The sequence below is a fragment of the Carettochelys insculpta genome, chromosome 4 (genome assembly GCF_033958435.1).
Source record: "Carettochelys insculpta isolate YL-2023 chromosome 4, ASM3395843v1, whole genome shotgun sequence".
Lineage (NCBI taxonomy): Eukaryota > Metazoa > Chordata > Testudines > Carettochelyidae > Carettochelys > Carettochelys insculpta.
The window spans coordinates 83,954,403-83,980,193 of record NC_134140.1 but is presented as its reverse complement, the minus strand read 5'-3'; the positions used below and the strand labels follow the sequence as shown (position 1 = coordinate 83,980,193).

General features: G+C 39.4%; 1 protein-coding gene across 8 annotated transcripts in view; it reads right to left on the bottom strand.

The window, feature by feature from the left end:
- Nucleotides 1–25,791, bottom strand: part of LRBA (LPS responsive beige-like anchor protein) — a 657,226-nt gene that overhangs the window by 25,824 nt on the left and 605,611 nt on the right. For 5 of the 8 annotated variants that reach the window (XM_074993191.1, XM_074993194.1, XM_074993196.1 and 2 more), the window contains exons 50-53: nucleotides 24,207–24,399; nucleotides 21,162–21,224; nucleotides 18,080–18,235; nucleotides 7,833–8,000 (exon numbers count right to left, since the gene is read on the bottom strand). In XM_074993191.1, the coding sequence (XP_074849292.1) occupies nucleotides 7,833–8,000; nucleotides 18,080–18,235; nucleotides 21,162–21,224; nucleotides 24,207–24,399 (580 nt within the window). The remainder of the gene's footprint in view (nucleotides 1–7,832; nucleotides 8,001–18,079; nucleotides 18,236–21,161; nucleotides 21,225–24,206; nucleotides 24,400–25,791) is intronic. The other 3 variants (XM_074993193.1, XM_074993197.1, XM_074993198.1) reach the window with 1 other exon arrangement.

Genomic DNA, 25,791 nt, shown 5'->3' with positions numbered 1-25,791 from the left:
GAAACCTCAGACACAATAATTATAACACAGAAATTACAACTGTTTAAGGCACAGAGAGTGAAATTCAGTTCACCAACTTAATTGGCCTCTGTGAGTGAAGAACCACCTCCCTGCATCTTGTACTGTGGGGTGGCGGCAGCATTTGGCTAGCTGACCAAGGGAGAAAACAATTTGTGATGGCTTACAGAGAAAAGGGGAGACACAAAATTGCTGAGAAAGGGGTCAGTGTGGTAGCTGACTCACTAGCCAGGAATGAGAGGGTTCAAAAAGTCTGCCTGTGCCTGGACCCTCCCCTTCATACATGGCAGGCTCAGCAGCACCCAGCCCCGCTCTTCATTCAGGTGATAAATATACCAAATTAGCGGCTACGTCTGCTGGGAGCTTTATACTAGTCTCCACACTGAGGGGGCCTGGGAAGGAATTTTTCACTTTCCACCATATTGGCCAGATGCATTTCAGGTTTTTTTTGCCTCCCTCACAGAAGGTTCAGGTGGGCTACGTTCATGCAGAACATGATGGTGGCAGCCAATATGTTGTAACTTATTGTTTAAGCACATAGGGGATGTTCAGTGCAGGTACTCCATAAAACAAGGCATATGGAAATGGATAAATGGCTTGGGAGAAAGGATTTAAGGAGAGGTACTCAGTAATTGAGTGAGTTGGGAGTATTTAGGGACTCCTATGAGCAGTACTGTAGGCAGTCAACCCTCATCATCATGGTCTCGTACAAGGCGGGAGAGGGGTTGGTAAGATCCCCACAATGGATTTGCCGGATGGAAAGGTGGGGAGTTGGTTGAAGGCATCTAGGGATTGTAAGGTCCTGGCAATGGATCTGTTCAAGCACATCGGTGGAAAGAGAGTGGGGCTGGAAAAAAACATCCCCTCCATCCCCGACACACACAGTTAATCATAGGAGAAAACAAGGGAGACTTCCTGCAATGTCCATTTTATCTGAAATTTAATTAAAAAAAAAGCTAACCTCACTTAAGTAAAGAGCATGTCTTTTTTTTCCCTTAAATTTACAGCTTTGTCAAACATCTATCAGTTTCTCAAGGGTTATGTGATAAGTGTCAGGACTTTCTCTAACAGTTTCCTAAAAAATGAAATAGTTACCTCAGATCTGTTGTTTTACTCTGACTCATTTTTAGAGCTAGTTTGGAAATTTTCCTGTTAGAAAAAGCCAATTTATCAAAAAATCAAAACAGCTGGCAGAATACCGGCAATTTTGACAACATTTTATTTAAAAAAATAGCCTGACACAAAGTACTTATGCAAATGACTTTTAATTTTGAAATGTACTTTATTTTATATTATGAAAATATACCTATTTAAAAATGTAAAAATCACAGTGAAACCTTTGCTTTATTCAAATTAAATGTTTTAATTAACATGAGGAAAAATTTAATTTTTGCCAGAGATTTTTTAAAAATTGTTTTCATTCCATTTAAAACAGAAAAAATGCCATGAAACAGAAATTCTAGTTTTCATCCAGCTCTTTTTTTTCCCCCTGCAGTTTATTAACTAGTCAGCAAGAAAGTATAATTTATTAAATTTTTATTGAGCTATCTACAAGGAGCCTGAATGATTTCAGGACTCTGTATATTGTTACTTGTAATCTTTTCCCAGCGACTTAAATTGTTGACAGCTGTCTAGTCTCTTTTTCTCTATCACTGCATTCCCAATGTTGGAATATACACTTTACCAGAGATCACTTCAAGATAAGTTTTATACTGTAACCTTTACCAGCACCTTTTTAAAATGGGGAATATGACAGATTGGCTTTTTAAACACAAAATTCTGCCTAAGCAAAAACCATTTCAGACTAACATCCATCCATCCTCCCATATGTCTCTCAAATTGCTGAATAGCCTCACATGTAACAATTTGAATACATGCCCATGAGAGAAAAAGAATTCCTCTAAATAATAATTCAGCTAAAACAAGCAGACTCATTCCCCAGGAACAGGATTTAAAATATTAATTGTAATTTTAAATAATATTTATTTTGTAACACATTTTTTTCTGTAAAACAAAAAGGTGAAGAATATTTCCATACAGTAGCTTTACAACAGTCTGGCTGAGCATGGAAAACTGCTCTTTATAAATATTTTCATATAAATATATTTAAGGGAACATTTATTTATTAACTGTGCCACAACCACAATGATTTGTCATCTTGGATTAAGAACTACCTTAACACATTAACAAATGCAGCTAGAGCTCAATGCCTTCTGAAGTAATGAAACAAAATCAAACAACTTAGGTGAAAAGTCACTGGTGAAGGGCTGATATAGACACTATCTGGTGGGAATATGTGACGGGGAGAGTTAAGCCATTTTGGTCTACTGAGGAGACGGGGTAGCCAGGAGGAAGTGAAGAAGTGAAACAGTTTTAGATTCCTTCTGCTGCAACTTTTAATACTATGGTGTGTCAAGGAGGCCCCCTTGAGTGCCCTTTGGTTGCAGATGTTATTAAGACTGAATTCACAATAAATACATTTGCATTTTAAAACAAAAAAGCAGTCCGTAGCACTTTAAAGGCTAACAAAATAATTTATTAGGTGATGAGCTTTTGTGGGACAGACCCACTTCTTCACACCATAGCCACACCAGAACAGATTCAATATTCAAGGTACAGAGAATTAAAAATAGTAATCAAGGTTGACAAATCAGAAAAATATTATCAAGGAGAGCAAATCAGAGAGCAGAGGGGTGGGGGAGGAGTCAAGAATCAAGTATGCATAAGAGCCCCTATAATGACCTAGAAAGTGCATCACCCAATAAATTATTTTGTTAGTCTCAAAAGTGCTACTAGACTACTTTTTTTGTTTTGATAGTATATAGACTAGCATGGCTTTCTCTCTGTTACTATTTGCATTTTAAAAACTAGAAAAATAGCAACAATAAAAATGTAAAATGAAATGATGGATGCATTGTCAAAACCAGACTTCAATTTTATATTATTAATAACTACTTCTACGAAACTGATTATAGAAACCTTAAATACAGCAGTCCAAGGAATAATGGATGAAACGATTTAGTATTTATAGCACTGGTCCTAAGTGTGACTTTGTGAGTGGACCCTGTTGACCTCAATAGTGCTTCATGGCCATGCAGGCATCTACCTGTGCAGAGTAACTTGCAGAATCAGTGTCTGTTTTTTGGTGTCAAAGATTTGTAATATGCTTGTTTCTTTTTTCTTCCAGTGGCCAGGTTGGAGCTCTCGCATTTCTGACAGAATCAGAACTGAGCAGAAACACATCTCTGGGGTTTCCCTAACAAACCATTTTGGCTAAGCATAGAAGTCAATAAAGTTACACTTACAGTGAATTTAGACCACTAGATTGTAAGCTTGTTGAGGCATGCACTGTCTTTCGATTATATGTGAACCTAGCACCAAGGAGCGTCTATTGTTAATAGGGCTTCCAGGCACAACTACAATGTAAATCACTGAAAAACAGCAAACACATTTAAACAGAAATATCTAGCAGCATTGACAGATGGAGCTTTTGATGACAGGCGAGGATGGAAGACACACCATCAGGCAGTCTTTGATGGTAATGCATGGGGAATGTTTCTTTTCCTTATTCAACCGGTTGGGAGAAGTAAAATCGAGGAGTCCTACCCTGCCAACCCAGTCCCCTGATTCTCCCCACCAATTTGGCTGCAAAGCGGTGACTTTTGGACATGCATTGGAACTGAGTGCTCTGGTCATTCACAAAGATGGGCATATGAACCACAAAATCTTTGGACATAATGAAGCAACTTTCATCTATATCCAAAATTCTCACTGGCGGCAAGGACGGATTGGGATTTTTGCTGATTGTTTCTTTTTTTTCCCTCATGTCAGGCAATTAAAATTTCAATGGCATACTTTGTTGTTCTCATGTCACAGTATACATCTGTAATTACATCTTTAAGGCTATGTCTACACTAGAAGCATCTCTTGACTGAAGTTACTCGACAGAAAAATCTGGACAGAAGCTCTGTTGACAGATTGCTGCTAGCTTGCTTTGTCAACAGAGACCTGCCAGACTGCACTGCCCTCAGGTGACAGAAAGTGGAATGGCAGGTCTGCAAACGGCTGTTCAGCAACCAGGAGCCTCCTCTGTCGAGAGAAGTGTCTACACGGCACTTCTTCTTTCCACAAAACTCTCAAGTGTACACGCAGCCTAAGAGATTTATACAGCCATAACTCTGTCTTAATAGATGTAAATTGTGCTGTTTCAGCTGTCTTTTTTCCTGGAATTTGCTTTTTATTATTATTATTATTATTATTATTATTTTGATGATGATGAAGAAACCACAAGAAAGTTTAAATTAACTCTGGCTATGTCAATGGAAGAGATACCACAATGAGGAGCACAGCACAAATACCTATCTATACAGCTTTGAACCTCAGCCTTCACAATACTTGAAAGTATTACAGATGATATTGTTTTCAAAGGTTACTTGAACAGGGGTTAAATTCTGCTCTCGGTTATATCTGTGAACAAAACAGGTGATTCTCAGGTGTAAATGTGGATAGCAACATGGCAAATTACTATGTGTCTTGTATTCTATACCTGCCTGACATGCTGTAAATGTTATATTTAAATTGTTCTAGAAGGGGATGCCTCTAAATGTGTAATAGAGTAACATATAAACTTTACAAATCCTGGAATAAGAAACCCTGAAAGTGTACTTTATATTAGAAGAGATATGAAAGGGATTTACAAAATCCGTGGACAGAAAAACTGACCATCACCGGTGTTAAATCCCACTGGAGCAAGTGGTTTGTGAAGACAGAATGGAGCCTACAGCTCAAGTTCTTTCAAACACTGTAGGCAAGCCCCACATCCATTAAAATTAAACAATTAGCATAGGGTTCATAAATTCAACAGGACTGAGTTGCAGATCTGTAAAGAATGGGCTGTCCTCGTGGACGCTGTAAACACAGTAAGAAATGCTTACATATCTTGAATGCTTCACAGCAGTAAATTACTGAAGTGTTTTCTGAAGAGGACTGTTTTACTTCCTAGAATGTAAAGCTCTACCTGATGGGCCTGTCAAACTTTAAAATTCCTTGAACAAAACTACTTGGGGCATCCTAAATTTACAAGTGTTGCAAAAATAGTGCAGTATTTGCCATTTCCCTGACCATCAGATTGCAATCTATTCATATTATACCTATAAAGATTCCATTCTCTTTGAGCCAAAGCTATTTATTTTAAGGAGCTTATAAAATTATGGTGGGTGCATCAAAGAAGTTTTTCTGTTCCTTGAATCAGAAGATGCTAGTAGCCTATTCATGCCAGGACTGCAGATTTTTTTTAATAATCTTAGGCCACAATCTAAACACTTTGTGGACTTTATGAATTTGTTTTGCAAATTCTCAAATAAGTCACTAAGTTCTCAGAAAGTCTAATACTGGAAGTAATTCCAAAACAAACTTTTTACAAAAATGTTCTAGATTTGTTAGTTGAACCTCACATTTCGCAAACAATAGAAAATACATAATTCTTATTTAATTATAGTTCAGCTTGAGGGTTCAGAACCAACTGCATGTTGTGAGGTGAGTGGGGAAGTGAGATACCAGAAAAAAACACAAAAAGCATGTACAACAGAGGAGGATCTTTTATCCATACTCTACAAGTAGGGCAATCAGCCAGTTATCTTAGATGTCTGTACACAAAGGCTTCATGCCTGGAAAACAAGCAGGAAGAACTGGAAGTCCTGATTAGTGTCAAGTAACCAAGGTAGATGAGGCTTTCTTCAGTCAACTAACAGAAGCTTTCAGATCACAGGCCCTGGTTCTCATAGGGACTTCCATCATCTTGACACATGTTGTGAGATCAATACAGGAGAACACAGAAAATCCAGGAAGTTTTTGGAGAACCTAGGGGGTAACTTCCTGGTGCAAGTACTGAAGTAACCATGCAGGGGCTATGCTCAGCTCAGCCTGCTGCTCAAACAGGGAAGAACTGGTAGAAGAAGTAGATACAGATGGCAACCTGGGCAGCAGTGATCATGAGATGGTTGAGCTCAGGATCCTGACCAAAGAAAGAAAGGAAAGCAGCAAAACACACACCTTCAGAAAAGCAGACTCTGAGTTCCTCAGACAACTGGAGGGAAGAGTCCCCTGGGATGCTAACATGAGGGGGAAAGGAGTCCAGGAGAGTTGTCTGTATTTTAAAGAAACCTTACTAAGGGCACAGGAACACACTGCTCCAATGTGCTGTAAAAAAAAAAGCACATATGTTGGGCAACCAGAAATATCTGATGAGCTTAAACACAAAAAGGAAGCTTATAATAAGTGGAAACTTGGACATATGGCTAAGGAAGAGTATAAATATACTGTTTGAGCATGCAGGAGTGTAATCAGGAAGGCCAAAGCACAATTGGAGTTGCAGCTAGCAAAGGAAGTGAAAGGAGATAAGAAAGGTTCCTTTAGGCATGTTAGCAATAAAAGACTGCTCAAGGAAGGTGGAAGATGCTTACTGAATGAGGGAGATGAGGGAGTTAACCTAGTGACAGATGATATGGAAAAAGCTGAAGTACTCAAGGCCCCCACCCCTTTTGTTTTTGAAGAAAAGCTGGACATACACAAATTCACAGAACCAGATCAAATGCATCTGAGAGTTCTGAGGAGTCAGCTGATACGACTGCGGCAATTGAGGGACGTCCCGGGTGTTTGGAAAAAGGCAAATGTACTGCCCATCTTTTAAAAAAGGGAAGGAGGAGAATCTAGGGAACTACAGACTAGTCAGCCTCACCCCAGTCCCTGGAAAAATCCTGGAAGGGAATCCTCAAGGAATCCATTTTGAAGCACTTGGAGATGATGGAAGTGATCAGGAATAGTTAACATGAATTCACCAAGAGCAAGGCATGCTTGACCAACTTGATTGCCATCTATGACAAGGTAACTGGCTCTGCAGATATGGGGATGGTGGTGGGCATAATATATCCTGACTCAAGCAAAGCTTTTGACACCATCTCCCACAGTATCCTTGCCAGCACGTTAGAGAAGTATGGATTGAATAAATAGACTGTAAGGTGGATAGACAGCTGGTGGAATCATCAGGCTCATCAAGTAAAGATCAGTGGCTCTATGTCTGGTTGGTGTCCAGTATCCAGTGGAGTACCCTATGGGGCTGCTTTGCTTCAACATGTTTATTAATGACCTGGATGAGGGAATAGATTGCACCCTCAGCAAGTTTGCAGATGACACTAAACTAGTGGGAAAGGTTGATACGCTGCAGGGTAGAGATAACATCCACGGAGACCTAGAAAAAATGGAGGACTGGGACAAAAAAAGTCTGATGAGGTTCAATGGGATAAGGGCAGATTCTGACACCTTTACTCCCCCATTGAGTAGTAAACACTAGGTATTTTGATTGTAAGGTAAGATACTCCTCAATATAAATCAGAGTGTCTTAATCTACACATATATGTATATTTTTGAATACGTTGTATAATAACTTGTAAATAACAATCTTCGTAGAAGTGTTCATTTAAAAAACATACCTTCCAAAACTGCTGGTCCAGTTGATCTGTTTCCAAAAAAAGGTTTGTTTTTTTTTCTGCAGGTCTAACAATTAGCTTGCAAAATATCAAGTCAAAGTGGGAGATGCAAAATTGTATTCATAATATTATGAGTCTCAGAAGCCTCAGAAGTACTGTGGCTCAATAATATATGTATGTGGTCAGAAGCATGCACAGTTTAAAATTCCATAGAAATATGAAAATCCCTTGTATGTTGATTTTAATTTTTTTGTAAAAGCACTAAGTACTTCTGTAATGACTGTTACCTTGCACTACATGCAGTTTACTCATAACATAGGTTTTACTTACCACTTGAGTTATCACCAATGCTATTCGTTTTGCCATTCCAATACCAGAGCAGCAATGTTGCATCACGTGACCCTGAGAGAATGTAACAATTTCCTCCAATGTAGGATTCGGAACGGGCAAGGCAGGTAACAACATCCCAGTGCCCAAACACTACTTGTATTAGTTTACCTGAAACATATAAAAATTATGGTTAAAACATACTGTTAATGCTTTACCATAGAGCTTACTAATCATCAGTGCTTTTTTTTGTGCACATACTTGCTGGTATTGAGCACCAGCACCATTTTTTTTTGTTTGTTTTAAACAGAAAGGGCACTGCTAATCATACTACAAAATGTTTTAGTTGTACTTTCATGAGCCATGTTTATAGAATAAAGTCCAAGAACTTTGGTGTTTGTTTGCCTCTGTATCTTTGGTGTTTGTTGGTTGCGAAAGACAAATTCATATGACAAATTTTTATATTCTGAGGGGATGGAAACCTATTTAACACCACAGCCACCTATATAGGGGCAGAGAGTGAATAAGAATCAATTGCTGAATTGTGTCTTACTCCAAATCAAACCAAGCCAGTATGTTTCTTAACACTATGGCTATGTCTACACTAGCCCCCACTTTTTGAAAAGGGGATGCTAATAAGACACTTTGGGATATGCTAATGAGGCATTGCCATGCATATATTTGGTTTTAGGAATAAGGGTCTTTTGAAGACTTGGTGGGGGGGGTCCTTTCAAATGGCCCCCGTCTACACGGGTGGTGTACGATTCAAAAGCAGCACTTTCAAATCACTGCGACGGTGGTTATGCTAATGAGGTGCTGCATATTCATGCACATGTCTCATTAGCATATCACACGTGTCTCATCAGCATCCCCCTTTCAAAAAGCAGGGGCTAGTGTAGACATAGCTTATATATTTAAACTCTTATTACAACCAGGAATCATGACAGAATTTATTTAAGGCAGTTTCAAGGAGAAAATAGCAGTACAAATATACATCTGATGAATGTGGCATTAAACATAACCAGCTTTTTGAGCATTTATTTAATTACAAAAAAATGCACACAATCCTTAAAATTTCCTTCAGCTTTCTTACCTTTGTGAACACTTGCAATGCCCATAAAAGCTCAAAAGAATATATTTGATACAAAGCTTTTTTGTATACAGTTTGTCTGTTGTAAATAGTACAATTACGCAAATATGTAACAATGTATATGCAAGAAAACCCAGAAAAACTCAACATTTCTTTGTGAAAAATGAGCAATTTTGGATATAAAAAACAGGAATATGCTATTACTTTTTAATCTTAATAAAATCAAGTCACACTTTCATAAGTGTGTGTATGTTCATGCAGGCTGGATTTGCATGAGTGAGTGAACCATATAAGGCTAACTACAAATGCCCTCTGAAAACCCCTTCACAGAAGAAGGGAGAATAGGTGGGAGAAAAGCTCCTTAAACCAAAAGGGTAGTCATCAGCATCCATCTTGCTGGAGCTACTGGAACCTGTTACTCGTTGAACTTATAAAAGTGGAACATATTTAATACCTTCATCAAAAATAAAATAAAAAGATAAATGATGAAGCAGAAACTGGATATTCATGAAACTTAAAAATGATAAGAAATTGGAAGGAGATAAAAAACAAAAAAAATGTTCTGAAACATATGAATATCAGGAGAAATGTGGGAAGCAACAACACTCAACTCACCTCAGGGTTGTAGTAGGTAGAGACATGACTTTGTACCATGATAAGGGGAGGGATGGGACAGTGCAGGAGACCAGAGCATACAGTTTGGGGCTATATAAATTAAAAGATTAAGTCATACAGCTGAAAAATAATAGCTCATAGTTCTTACTTATACTGTTTCTGATGTGACTGCACCTGGAGTAATATGTTCAGTTTTGCACAAAAAATTAATTAAAAAATAATGACACTGAAGAGGAGTGAGCTCAGAAAAAGGGCTGGAAGGACAGATTTACAATAAAGGATTAAATGGTTAAGCCATAACTATGGTGGAGAAAAGCTAACAACAATCAGAAAGGTGAGATAGGAGAGACACATGTATTTTAGAGAGTGCATCTGTCTGCTACATTTGTTCAAGAATTCCCCTTACACCATAAGAGCTATGACCATGAAATTTGGCATGCAGCTTCCTGGAGCCACAACCTGACAGCCTCCTGCTCCACAGGGGCAGGTGGGGAGCTCTGTGCAAACTGGCACCCTTCTCCAAGGACACTGGGGGGGAAGAGGGGCAAGAGCCATGGCCTCTTCATCACTGGAAAGGCAGAGAGGAGCTGAGAGCTGCTTCCCAACTCAGCCCCCCAACCTGTGGATAGGCAGGCATGTGGGGTGGGAGTCCAACCACCCACCCTTCTGAGGACAGGGAGGAGGGCTGGGATCCACAGGGCAGCTGGGAGACATGGCCCAAACAGCACCCTCCCGGCCCCCCCAGGACAGGCAGGGAGGCCAGGAGCCATGACCCGAATACGCCCATCCCCTGGGGACAGCAGGGAGCCAAAGCCCAATCTTCACTCCCTCCAGGACAGGCGGGGAGGCCAGGAAACACAGCCTGATCTAACCTTCCCCTTCAGGGGCCAGTAGGAGGGCAGGGAGCCATGGCCTGACACCCTCCGAGGCACTCCAGGAGTCTCCAGTAAGCCCCGCCCCCTCCCTGAGATCACCCAGCCCTGAGCCCTCTGCTCTCCTCCTTCCCTAAGCCCCATCACATACTCAAACCTGCACCCACTCCCTAACCTCAATCTGCATCTTCCACCCCAAGCCTCAGTCCCCGCAACAACTCTGCTAGCCTCTGCCCTCACTCCTGCCTCCCCAGCACTTGGCCAGAGCCCCCCCACAGCCAACCTTGCCCTAAGCCCTCCCCATTCCCCCTGTAACCAAACTACTGCCTTGTTCCTGCACCCTCCATTCCCTTCTCGGACCCCCCAAACCTACATCCTGCCCTACCTCCTCCACCCCCCAACTCCCTTCCCTGAGTGCTCCTATTTAAATACAGAATGAAGCCTCCATTTAAATAAAATATATATTTTCCTTTTAATGTCCAAAACCAAAACAAGAACAGAAAGACATCAAAAATACTTCAGTTAAAGGACCTGAGAAATGCCTGGTTCATCTGCTCTGTATGCGTGTATATATCTATGGGGGGAGAGTTGGTGTATGTGTAGATACATAGACACACACTGGTATGGAGGCGGGATGGCACACTGGGATGAAATAAAGAAAACAGAAATTTAAGATATCAAAGAACTGACAGCAAAATGTATTTGGCAGGAACACCTGTGTCATCTTGAGACTTTTGAAACTACTGCAGAATGGGCAAAGCTCTACAAAGTGAACTTACTGTAAGGAACAAGGTTGATTAAATAAGAAAAGACAAAGTCATCTAATAAACCTCATTCTAACCTGTAGGGTTCAGTCAAGGAGGCAAGGTTATAAAGTGAATTATTAATGGAAAACTAATGTTTATATGTTTATAATGGAAAAAAAGTATTGCTTCATTAGGTTGAAAAGTGAGTGAACATGATAGTGGAGCATAATACTGCTGCAGGCTCATGAGAGCTCAGACTTTTTACACCCAAAAATATTTCCTATAACTTGGTAATTGCTGGCCATATTACATTTTATTTTGCCATTTAAAATTGTCTTTTTGTTCCATATATGCTATGGCATCATAAAAACATTAGAATGGCCAAACTGGGTCAGATCTAAGGTCCATCTAGCTCAGTATCCTTTTTTCTAACAGTGGCCATCACCAGATGCCCCAGAGGGAGTGAACAGAACAGGTAACCACTGAGTGATCCCTCTCCTCTCATCCATTTCCAGACTCTGAAAAACAGAGGCAAGAGAGACCATTCCCACCCACCTTAGCTAATAAGTATTGATGGACCTAACCTCCCTGAATTTATGAAGATCTGTTATTGAACCCTGATCACGTCCTGGTCTTCACAACATCCTCTGGCAAGGAATTCCACAGGCTGACTGTGTGATGTGTGAAGAAAAACTTCCTTTTGTTTGTTTTAAACCTTCTATCTATTAATTTCATTTGGTGACGCCCAGTTCTTATGTTATGGCAACAAGCTGGGGGGAACACTGATTTATTCAGTGAAGGTGCTGACATGACATACCGGCATGTACCATCACAAAAGAAAACACTCGACATCAACCATATCCCACCCCCGGCCTTAGTCTTCTCTTTTCTAAGATGAAAAGTCCCAGTCTTTTTAATCTCTCTGCATATGACACACATTCCAAACCAGATGTTACACCTGTGCGAGGATTCTTCATTTAGGTTACCAGGTCGTATAAGTGTTGCTGGTTAGTCAACCATTTTAGTCAGCAAAAGCTATTAATCTGAAGAGTTCGGAAGGCTGCAGTGAAACACTTTCAGAGCACAAAATTTATCTAAAGCAATATTGTTAATCTTATAGAACAGACAGTTTTCCCTGAGCTATCTAATGTTTTGTATTGTTTTCGTAATTTATTTCATTAAATTCCACAATCTATTTTCCAGTTGTATTCCCTTAGTATTTCAACTACTTGTAAAGATTACTAGGAAGAAGTATAAACATATTGCTGAAGTATGTAGGGGTATAAACAGGAAGGCCAAAAAACAGCTGGAGCTGCAGCTTGCAAGGGATGTGAAGGAGAACAAGAAGAGTTTCTACACATATGTAAGTAACAAGAAGAAATTCAGGGAAAGTGTAGGTCCCTAATGAAATGCAAAAAGACAGCCTATTGACAGATGATGTGGAAAAAGCTAAAGTACTCAATGCTTTTTTGCCTCAGTCTTCACGGACAAGGTTAGCTCCCAGACTGCAGCACTGTGCAGAATGGGGAGGAGGTGACGGACAGCCGTCAGTGGTGAAAGGTCAGGTTAAGGGCTATTTAGAAAAACTAGACATGCACTAATCCACGGGGCTAGATGTAATGCAAGTGAGGGTAATAAGAGGGTTGGCCGATGTGATTACAGAGCCATTGATCATTATCTCTGAAAACTTGATGGGAGGGGGAGAGATCCCAGATGATTGGAAAAAGGCATATCTTTAAAAAAAAGAGAAAGAGGAGAGTCTGAGGAACTACAGGTTGGTCAGTCTCACATCAGTCCTTGGAAAAATCATGGAGCAGGTCCCTCCAGGAATCCATTTTGAAACACTTGGAGGAGAGAAGGGTGATCAGGAACAGTCAACATTGATTCACCAAGGGCAAGTCATGTCTGACCAAATTCCTAACTGCCTTCTGTGATGAGGTAACTGGCTCTGTGGATATGGGGAAGCAATGCACATGATACACCTTCACTTTAGCAAAGCTTTTGATATGGTCTCCCACAGTCTGTGTGCAAGCAAGCTAAAATGAAATGTGTTGGATGAACAGACTATAATGTGGATAGAAAGCTGACTAGGTCATCAGACTCAATGGGTAAGATCAACAACTTGATGTCTAGCTGACAGCTGATATCAAGTGGAGTGCCCCATGGTTTGGTCCTAGGGCTGTTTAGTTCAACATCATATGTCATGATCTGGATGAGGGGGTGCAGTGCATCTTCAGCAAGTTAGCGGATGACATGAAGGTGAAGAGAGAGGTAGGTATACCAGAGGGTTGGGTGACCTAGGCAAATGAGAAGATTGGGTCAAAAGAAATCCAGTGAGGTTCAGTAGGGACAGGAGCAGTCTGCAGTTACAATGGAAGAATTCTACGTAACTGCTCCAGGCTGGGGACCAACTGGCTAAGCAGCAGTTCTGTAGAAAAGGATATGGGATTACAGTGAACAAGAACATGATCTGAGTCCATAGTGATCCCTTGTTGCTGAGATGGCTATTGGCACAGCAGGGTACATTAGTAGGAGCATTGCTAGTAGACTGAGGAAAATAATTATTTCCCTCTATGGCTACGTCTACACGTCCACGCTACATCGAAATAGCTTATTTCGATGTAGCGACATCGAAATAAGCTATTTCGATGAATAGCATCTACACGTCCTCCAGGGCTGGCAACGTCGACGTTCAACGTTGACGTTGGGCAGCACCACATCGAAATAGGCGCTGCGAGGGAATGTCTACACGCCAAAGTAGCACACATCAAAATAAGGGTGCCAGGAACAGCTGCAGACAGGGTCACAGGGCGGACTCAACAGCAAGCCGCTCCCTTAAAGGGCCCCTCCCAGACACACTTGCACTAAACAGCACAAGATCCACAGAGCCGACAACTGGTTGCAGACCCTGTGCATGCAGCATGGATCCCCAGCTGCAGCAGCAGCAGCCAGAAGCCCTGGGCTAAGGGCTGCTGCACACGGCGATCATAGAGCCCCACAGGGGCTGGAGAGAGAGCGTCTCTCAACCCCTCAGCTGATGGCTGCCATGGAGGACCCCGCTATTTTGATGTTGCGGGACGCGGATCATTTACATGTTCCCTACTTCGACGTTGAACGTTGAAGTAGGGCGCTCTTCCCATCCCCTCATGGGGTTAGCGACTTCGACGTCTCGCCGCCTAACGTCGAAGTTAACTTCGAAATAGCGCCCAACATGTGTAGCCATGACGGGCGCTATTTCGAAGTTGGCGCCGCTACTTCGAAGTAGCGTGCATGTGTAGACGCGGCTTATTTGGCACTAATGAGGCCACATCTGGAGTAATGCACCCAGTTTGGTGTCCACCCACTACAGAAAGAGTGCTTTACAAAATGAAGGAAGTCCAATGGAGGGCAACAAAAATGATTAGGAGATTAGGCCACATGACTTAAGAGGAGAGGCTGAGGGAACTGTGCTTATTTAGTCTGCAGAAGAGAAGAATCAGGGGTATTTGAGAGCTGCCTTCAACCACCTGAAGGGGGATGGAGAGAAGCTATTCTCAGTGGTGGCAGATGACAAAACAAGAAGCAACCGTCTCACGTTGCAGGAGGGGAGATCTAGATTGGATATGAGGAAAACCTATTTCACTAGGAAGGTGGTGACGCACTTGAAAGGGTTGCCTAGGGAGACGATTGAATCTCCATCCTTAGAGGTTTTCACTGCCACGCTTGACAAAGCCCTAGCTGGGATGATTTAGGTGGGTTGGTGCTGCATGGAGCAAGGGTTGGACTAGATGACCTCCTGAGGTCTGTTCCGACCTTAATTTTCTATGATTCTTCCATGATTCTATTGGGAGTGATTTATATTTCTGAAACACTCAACTTATTCTTAAAGAGTTATGAGTTTAAAAGATTCCCATCCCACCCCCACTTCTTCCCCCCACTTCCAGTTATTCTATGTTTTTATTCTACTCTACAAAGCAAATATTTTTCAAGACTTGTTTGACAGTTGTTCATATGTTCACACTGCCCGGTTATTTATACTTTATTATTGCCATGGGGCTAAGATTAACTCAGTTCAAACCAACCATCACAAAAGAAATTTGCTGCTTTTCTTTATCTTTGTTAAATTACTCAGTGAATCTCATAAGAGTTTTTCAACTTTTTTGGTCTCCTTTAATTCCAATCCCTCTCTCCATGAAGCAATATCAAATATTACCATATGCACTAGGATATCCCTTTTTTGACAGAACAAATTTTCTAGTTAATGTTTTATTTGACAGCTGTGCTACGAATAAAAAAATTCAGACTCAAATCTCTGCACTACTGCATCTAAAATGCTGTCTGAAAATAATTCCCACTGCTGGAGGAAGGTTTTATTATGCCTCCGCTGTACTAACTGTAATCAGAAAGCATGATTTACGTTAAAAGTATTTCCTGTTACAAAAGCCCCCTGAAATCTAATAAGAAAAAGGCCCTTTTTTCCTTTGCATACGTGCTAAAATATAATTGAGTGCAACACTTGTGAGAGCTTGCCATTATACATTACTGATCACATCTTTTTTTCCCTTGCTATCCTGCCAAACTCAGAAAAGGTACTTGACTGCTAGACTTTTAATATTTAAAAATAACTGCAAATTAATTTATTTAAGCTACAACCAGATTTTGTTTGTGAGATGGACAGTAACAAATTGAAAAAAAAAATAGGTACAACTTTTTGTACTTTCTTGATAATCATATGTAATGCTTTAAATCATACCCTATTCAGTTATGTCAGATTTAAGTTAATCAGTAATCTCTAAATAAGACTTAAATACAGTGTCACTTAATTAACAACTAACATTTGCAGACGAGTTAGCAAAATACTACTAATTTTTCATCATGACACTGAATTCAGTTAGCCTTAAAACATGTGCTAGCTTTTCAACACTGAAAAAATTGACAGAACATAAGTCAATATATCTTTAATGTAAGGCAAGAAACTGTGTGGAATATTTGCTATTCCTAGTTATTTCTCTCAAGATCTCTGACTTTCACTAAAGAGAAGGTTAACAAAATAGAAGTGAACTGTTAAATTGAACAGTTTGTATAAAGGAGTGCAGTCAGCCAACACACAGTAAACTTTTCATGTATAGTAGTCATGTATTAAACTGAATGAATGACAAATGCCCTAACTCCAAAGTATGCAGGAGGTCAAGTCTTAATAACTGTTCTGTTGTTTTGTAAAATATTTTTGTTTGGTAAGCATGAAAACCATTATAAACCAATCCATTTAAATAATGAAGAACATCATGTAGGACAACAACCTAACAGAAGGGTTGATGTCCAAGACATATTGATGTCCTAGATAACCCTCACTGATCATTAATTCAAAGGAAATGCCCTTTGGTGAGATTCTATTCCTAGTATAAGACAATGAATGGGAAGCAAAACATGTATTTTCCTATACAGGTTGAACCTCTCCTATCTAGCACCGTTTGGACTTGACCAGTGCTGGACAACATGAGTTCAATATTTTCTAGCACATTACCAACATTTGCACTGGTTACTGGGTGCTTAGAAGACATTTAGGGGTAAATTACAGCTAAATAACAGCACAGGACACTGAGCCAGAACAGGTGGCTGTCAACAAACTTTATGGGACCATGGAAAACTGGTCACACCCATGGTAAGTAGTCATCTGGCTAACTAAAATCATGCCAGATTACAATTTACCAGACAAGAGAATTCTGAATTAGAGACGTTCAGCCTATACTTCCATGATTCTTACTGTCTATGATTGCCTTCAGCATAGCAGGACATGGATGTAACTCTGTCAGGCTCCCAAGATCAGACATTTCCATAGACCTAAGGTCTTGCATATTGGCCATATTTTTATGGGAGAGAAGTCATGTTTCATTCTTTTTAATGGTTCCATTTTTTTCCTTGTATTGCACCTGTGTAGTGGGAGTTCATCAAAATTAGAGAGGTTTTCTTTTCTCAAACACCTTCATTGTTATTGTACAGTAGAACTCAGGTTGCATGTATCTTGGTTTAACGTGACTCCAGGTGGTAAGGAGCTGGTGCCTGGCTCCAGGCTGCCCAACATGCAGGAGAACCATGAAACTGACCAGCACTGCAGCTTCCTATCTCCTGTGAGCAGTGGGGAGCTGTAGTGCTGGTCAGTTTCCTGTATCCTGTGAGGGTCAGGGGGCTGAGGGCCAGGCACACAGGAGCGGAGAAACTGACCAGCTCATCACCTCCCAGCCACTCACAGGAGACAGGGAACTGACCAGATCTGCTGCACTGGTCATTTTCCCCACTCCTGTGAGCAGGAAGCTGATGCCTGGCACTCAGCAGACAGGAAACAGACCAGTGCTGCTGCACTGGTCAGTTTTCTGGCTCCCTGAGTAACAAGAAATTCGACTTAAGTGGGGTTGCACAGGAATGCAACCTCAGCATGAGTCGGGGGTCTACTGTACCTGTGTGATTTGTTATTATTTCAAAGGGACTCTGCTATGTTTCTTAAAATATTTTTTCTCAATTACATACAAAGTAGAACAATTTCATTCAGGCATGCACTCTAGAAACAATTAATTTGTCTAGTATGCAAAAGCTTTAAACAAACCCAAGAAATCTGTTTTCTTGTGAAACTGTAGAATGAAGGTCACTGTCTCTCTCAGGCTTTTGAAGACAAATGAATATGCAGATTTGATCCTTGAATATATAAAGGTATATCCAAAACAATAATCAGCTGCTTCTCAAAGCGTAGCATTCTGTGCCAAATGGTGTGGGAGGAATTTAATAATACTTACGGCCAGTTCTTTGACAGTGAAATTTACTCTCATCTCCCAAAATTGCTTCAGAGTAATTAAAAATTATGTCTTGATTACTGAAGGAAAAACAGTACTGTGCTCCTCACTCTAAACACAAGTATGCTTTCTAATTTTCTCCATTGGTTAACATGCCACTTACCTGTATCAGTAGAGTAAACCCGGAAACTCTTGTCCCAAAAGCCACAAACCAGGATATAACGATTGTCAGAGGTGATGACAAAACACTGGGAATGGACCTGAATGCTTTGGTCTAAAAGGTCAGTGATTTGTCTCCTGTGCATACTTGTATTGCTTGCTAAAGAGAAGAAAGTGCAAGAAGAGACATGGAGCATCAATATTAGCATCTATGTTCTCTAAATTCTAGCCCCTTTGCAAGTTCATACGCATGTATCTATTCTAATTTTATTATTGCCCACTCTGCTCCTCACTCCATCTCCTTTTGTTATCTATGCTCCTTACATCTTCTTTGATATCTAACTGCACCAGGTCAGAATGCACCAATGTAATCATGTAGTCCAACCACCTGTATAACAAACATCACAGCCACAGAACTGTCCCCAAATATTCCTAGAGCTTCTCTTTCAGAAAACAAACATCCAAACTTTTAGAAATGGTCAATGATGGAAAATCCACCAAAGACCACTGAAAAATTGTCCCAATGGTTATAATTACTTTCTGTTACAAATGCACACCTTACTTCTAGTCTGCATTTGTTTAGCTTCAGTGTTCAGACACAAGAGCATACCTTTCTCAGCTAGACTTAAGAGCCCATTATTAAATATATGTTGCCTACATAGATACTTACAGACTGTAACTAAGTCATATTATAACATTCTCCTTGTTAACCTAAGCAGACAAATTCTTAAAGTCTGTCACTGAAAAGCACATTTTCTAATCCTTTAATCATTCTTGCAGCTCTTCTCTGAACCATCTCCCTTCCTGAATTGTGGATACCAGAACTGGACACAGTATTGCACCAGTTGTCTCATCAGTGCCAAACAGAGAGATAAAATGGCCTGTCTTGGCCAATTCAAGATTCCCATATTTCTGCATCCCAGGATCATATTAGCTCTTTTGGCAACTATGTCACATTCAAAACTCTTGCACCGCTGATTACCCATCATGACATTTGTGACAAGAAACACGTTCTTCTAGAATCTAGATGTAGCGTACAACTCCCAGTAAAAATAATTTCTTGTCGTACATAACAAAATATAAGTAAATCTTTCTTTAAGTAAGCTGCAACTGAAAAATATTAAAGCAACATTTGCAGAATATGAAGGATACACAAAATTATAATGACTAATCAAAAATGTCTGCCTAGGTTAGGAAAAAATCCTACAAAGCTGAGTTATGGAAAAGAATTATAAATTGTCATCCTGTGAGGACCAGGACTAGTGGGGGAAGAGACACATTTTGCCAGTGGGTTTCAGAGATATCTCCTGACAGCAGAGGAACAGTGAGAATCAGGATGTTTGAGTTCCATTCCAGACTGCGCAGGACAGCTGGGTGGAAAATTTCAGACTATTTGGTTAAAATTACAAGTTCTGCCAAAAGGGAGGTACAAGAGATCATACTTTTGAGTACAGGACACTTTAGGCATTATAAATCCATTCATCTGAGGATCTGTAGAAACACTTTTAAGAGGACATTAAACATGGTCTTGCAGTTTAGGCATGACATAGACTAAGGAGATCACTTAGGGTTCACTTCTGCCTCAACCACAACAAGTCATTTAAAGGCCATTGACTTCATAAGGATTTGGATCAAGCTCTTAAGCGCACTGTGCCTTGGCTCCCCATCTGTGAAATGGTAACACTTTCTAGTCTTTGAGGTTTTGTCTGCTCATATTGTAAGCAACTCAGAGCAGGGACTGTTGCTTACTGTCTGCTTGTACTGTACCCAATAGGGCCTTGATCTCAGCTGGGTCCACTAAGTAACAACAATCCTCAAAAAATGCTCTATGCAAAATACTACAGCACTTTGAAAAACAATAGCATTTATAAATATATAAAATCAAATTTATAAATAACTAGGAACTCGTTCATGTGTCCTTACTGTGAATCATGTATTGTCTATATTGATTTTTAAAAGTAGTTAACTATTTGATAGACAAATCCATGCAAAAGATAGTGGAGAGCCAGGCAAAAAATAAAACAAAACAAAAATAAGACTAGCCAAAGAAATCTGAAAATAATAGTGCCTGCATTTTTTTTTCAGAAGCCTGTAAATAAATTTTCTTTTTAAAACCTTATAATTTCTCTGTTTTTTAAACTGAACATTTAAAAAACAGAAATTATGAGGCTTTAAAAAGAAAATTTATTTACAGGCTTCTGAAAACAAAAATGCACGAACAATTATTTTCAAATTTCTTTTTTTAATTGTCTCCAAGGCAGAATCATCACATGCCAAGTTACAAATCATGCTGAATTAAAGCTAACCTGCAATTCCCTTTAAAATAGGGGTTTATAGTATAAACAATTAAAACAGCTATGTTAATATGAAAAGCACTATCATTTAATATAAAAACGTATTTAAATGAAAGTGAGACTCTTTTCTCTGTCCTTAAAAAACAGACACAAACACACCACTGGCAGTGATCCAAAAGACTGAAGTGCCCTAGTAACATGAATACTAAGATCATAACATTAAAACTAGAAGAGCAATAGATTTCAACTTTGGAACCGCTCTGCAATTATGCATTAATCCCCTCAGCGTGAACAGCAGGTCCATGAAGAAAGGATTGATCTCCTTTAATGATGAAACCCTGGCACCACAGTTTTATTTTTCACAACATAGTGCTGTTAAGAACCCCACTGGTATTATGAAAATTTTCTCGGCAAAGGAGCTCCATCACATTACCAGTGCACCAATTCATCATAACGTGCCTCGCTCCTGCTCATCAACAAGTCTGAGTGATGAAAAGATCCAATATTATCCTGACAGTACTTCATGCACATTCTCAATCACACATTATTACAGCATCCATATTAATTTTCACTGACACGCGTCCTAGGCCTGTTCAAATTAGGCAAACCAACGAGGGGGAGTTGATGAAATACCAGCATAGCCACAGCTCATTGCATTCCAATTTGCATGCAAATGGTTTATCAGGAAAATTCCATTCCCAGCAACCAGCAAGTGAAAAACAACCGTAATCTACACTTCAGGGCCACCATACAGAGCTTAATGAATCGCAAAGAGAGAAGAAAGTGACAGACCTATGAGAGGATCGATTTCCACTGGCAGCTGGTATGGCTGATCCTGTACGGCACCTTGATGAGCTGAAATTCAGAAAATAAGATTTTAAAAGTCAGCATTATTTTCATATGTTGAGGCACATAAAAATGATAAATCAAACTCTAGATGCAACTGTTAACCATTCAAGTTTGTCTCTCGACTGAATAAAAAAAAAAAAAAACTCCAGGCGCTTTCATGGGTTACTTATGAAACATTTATTTTACATTAGTGCTATTCTGAACGTGTGCCATCATCAACAGCTCAGGTCCTGGGCCATAAGCGATAACAGATGCTTTACTGACAACCTCTCATGTCGCAACAAAGCAAAATTAAGTGGCATAGAACATGGAAAACAATATATGACAACCATCTGCTGACTGTAGCAAATACTGTTTCCTCATCCCCTTTTTACTTGTTAAAGGGCAGCTTTGAACAGCAAATTACAATGGACCTGTTTAAAAATATCAACTTATGATAGAGACAAAAAAAATCTACAAATCACACAGTATTTAATGTTTCACCTATTACTTAAAAACACTTATCTGCAAATTTTAATTGTACTAAATAATTCTGCTGATCAATATTTTGTCAAAATGCACGTCTCTGGAATATTTACTTACTAGATTTTATGTCAATTTATCTTTTTCCAGCTTCATTAAAAACTCTAACTTCAATTAAAAACCCCCTTGAAGGTAGAAGCTAATATAATAGACGAATCATTAGGAGCAACATCTCTCTTTTCTTGAAGTACCTCTTAAGGTATAGCTTTCTTGTAAACCTTAATATCACATTGATTTCTAAATTTAGATAGAACTCAACAACAGTACTGCAATGAAACATTAATATTTTATGAAACAGTGCCAGCACCAGCCCTGCATAGATGTGCTTTGTTGGGCACTGATGTCGTAAACTGGTTGACAAAGCCACTGATGGGCTGAGTGAGGCATGTGTGGGATTTTAAATAGTCGTCTGTGTGACAACCTATTACTTGCCAACTAAGCATGCCTTCTCATGACGACTCATAGTGCAAGTATTCCCTGTGGAAGGTGCTATGATCACAGTAAGAGATATAGAATAGTTACAGTACTGGCTTCCTAGACCTGATCAATGCCCAATTTTACTACTGGATTTGAAGCCAAGGCTAACTTCAGATCCTTCACGTTCCAGGAAGCCCCAGGCAGCTTCCTCAAAATTAGCTCTCAAAGCAGTCTGTGAAGCGTGGATTTTTCTGCAGCTCTCTGTGCAGAGAGAATAGTGCTTCTCAGTGAATACAACAGTGGCTTAGAACCCTGGCTTTCTGTGCTGCCTTTTCTGGAGAGCAAAATATGGAAATTACTGTTTTCAGTCATTTGTTGCTGGAATACAGAATATCAATTAGCACAAATATGGAGAAGCCACGGCAACTCCTATAATTTTAGGACATCCACAGGATATATTTTCCTAAATATGACTATTGAATGTTATGCATTCTCGTACAGGTTTTAATACACTGGCTATTGAAAGGATGTTTGAGGTAATATAACAGCATGGGAGGCTGTTATGTTTTCTCTGTCTAAGTTCTGCAAGTATTATACAGTTTTCATTCATGTCTTTTCTGCTATGTGGACAACTTATACAATTTAAGGATCTTCTTTTTTTCAAAGCTTCTTGGGTGGGTGAAATGGTCCTGGAATAAGGTCAAGAGTTTTCCACTCGGACATTGTTGGCCAGTGATTTACAACAGATGAAAAAGAGCATTGGGGGGTAGGGGTGGAGAGTCATCTGGCTTTTTTCAAATGTAGTCAAGAGGAGTGTGGGTCCAAATTTCCTTGCAGGAAATCAGTAATGTGGACATTAGCCTGGTCCAAACATTAAAAGATTGTCCTCTGTTTAAACTATTTGGGAAGAAGCTATATTTTCTTCACAGAAGGCCTCTGACCAGCTAACAATTTACTGCAATGCCATCAGAAATGAATTGCTTTTATGGCTCTGATTTAAAGCTGCTCTAATTATAGAATGAGGATGGGTTACTCAAGGATTAGAAAATACAGGAATTCAAAACAGAACTGGCTATATGTTAATGTCCAACAAATTACAAAGGTATTATTAATATGAGTGGTTAGTTTATGGATATGCTGTTTCTTTTTTTTATTGGCAAAAGGCTTTCAAGTGTCCAGTATCTATCCAAATTATAGGGACTATAGCATTCCAGATATTTTCAGTTTTGATTTCTGGATGTGATTTTCGCAACTGATTAGTAGAAGCTATTAGTTAACATTTCAAGGAAGTTGTGAATGCTTCTGTGGCAGCACTACCTTCCAGACATTAGAAAGGTTCCTACCTCCTCAATCTGAGCACAGAGCTGAAAAAAGGAGATGCAAAATGGAGTGCTGATCTTTAAAGAACTAAAATTTCATTTGGAAAAAATGAGGACTGGCACAAGGCCACGATCTCTGGGTACCAGACAGCATTGCTTTACACTTTGTGATCCTTTGTGTTGATTAACTGTTAGGAATATATTTAGCCTATTTTGCAGTGTTTCCCAAAGTGTGATACACATACCATCAGTAGTGCACAAAAGGATTTCAAGGGGTATGTGGCAGAAAATAAATTTCTAAAAATCAGAAGATAAGCACTGGAACGGCACTGGGAATGGAGATACGCTGATAAGGCCAAAATCTTGAAAGGGGTATGTGAACGTTTTAAGTTTAGGAAACACTGGCCTATTGGACACTTGCAAGTGTTTATTCTGATAACAAAGTTGGGACCTCTTTCTTAGGTTTTCTCGAATATTACTTGATGTCTTTGGTACGTAACTCTTTCTCCTGGTAGCTTGTTGCTTAACATTATTTGGATTGCAGTGTTCAGCTTCACTTCAGAAAAGGTCATCTTTGTCTATCTGCAATGAGTACAATGTACCTATGAACTGAATTAGCATCTGCAAACACAAATTTAAAAAAAATATTTCTACTGCAGTTTTAAAATGCAACTAGAAAGTCCCTGTTTGGGATGGTGGTAGTTTCTAATGCTAAAATTTCTTTACTTACCAGGAAGATTATGCCACTTATTCACAGCAAAGAGCCTGTTAGCAGTGACAGTGATCACAGCAGGAGTTGCCAGACCAGGCTGGGTGTTGGCTGCTACATGAGTGACAGGGGAGTTGGATGGGAACTTTAGGACCATGATAACATCCTGTTGAGCTTGGTCTGTGAACATCAATGGACTCTGCAGGAGGAGATACTGTTGAGTGGGCAAACAAGAACCCAAACACATGGAAAAAGAAAAGACAGGGAGGGGAGAAAAGAGGACAGAATAAGAGAAGTAAGACTGAATTAAAATAAGCAAGAACCAATAGCAATGCAAGGAAAAATAAATGAAGTAGCAGTAAACAGGCTAGTGGAAACAACTGTTTTGAGTGGACATCCTTCACGTATGCCCTTAAGGAAGCAGCACTACAGAAAAGGGAAAAAAAAAATCTAAACTCAATGTTTGCTGCAGGTTACATTAAAAGTTTCCAATTGCCTGTCTCTGGCAAATGCATTATCTTCAATATCTACAGAAGCAGCACACTAAGGAAAGCAATTTAAAAGAAGCCCATAACCAAGAAAGTGAACAATTCCTGCTCCCAGAGAATATCACATGCTCCATTTAGTTGGCAGGCTAAGATTCTTTACAAACCAAATGGATGAAAGAAATAAGGAAATTTTTATATATATATATATATATATATACACACACAGGTACAGACAGTAAATGCATGCACTGTGTGTATTTATGTTGTGCAGAAGTAAGACAAGCAATATAGAGAATTATAAATGTGTTTTATGCACAACACAATTATACACAGTTGGAAAGTAAATGTTTAGAAAATAGATGAAATCACAGACACCACCCTTTTATGTTACATATACCTCTGCTGCCTACAAAAGAATAAAAGAGGAAATAAATCCAGATTCTCTGCAGCCCAATCAATGTAACAGTTTTTCAATATAGTTAGAAAGTTTATAACTAAGACCCCCTCAATATCACTGCAAATGTTAAACCCATGTATTGATTTTCCACAGATTTGTTAAATCCATGCAATTTGCATGTCAAACAGTTACAAAGCTAAGAAAGTAACAGAACTTCACAGGATTCTTTTCACTAGTATACAGTGGACATAGAGTAAAAATTATGACAGAGTTATTATTTCACTGTCCACTGTCATCCATGCTCATTTAGTATGTCTAGCTGGCAATAACTAAATTACTATCATTATAAAAATACACTGATTTGTACACTTGACTATTTTCTGCCAGCAATAGTCCAATACACAGATGTATATGTAAATGTTTACATAAATGCATACATTTAATATATATTTATCTGAAATAAAAGGAATTAAATACATTTGCATTTTATTATCACTCCTTTTTAAAAAGTTATTAAGAGTACTTAGAAAAACATATTGCACTATGAATTCCTATTTACAGTTTTTGCATAAAGATGTAAATAAAAGCAACTAATAAGCTACCAAGACACCCTTCTGAACAAGTGGCTAAAAGCCAATCAATATTATGAGTTAATCCTCCCTGGATGCTCATTCAATTAAAGGTGTCAGTAATGCCTCATCTGATGTGGCCTCAATTAAAT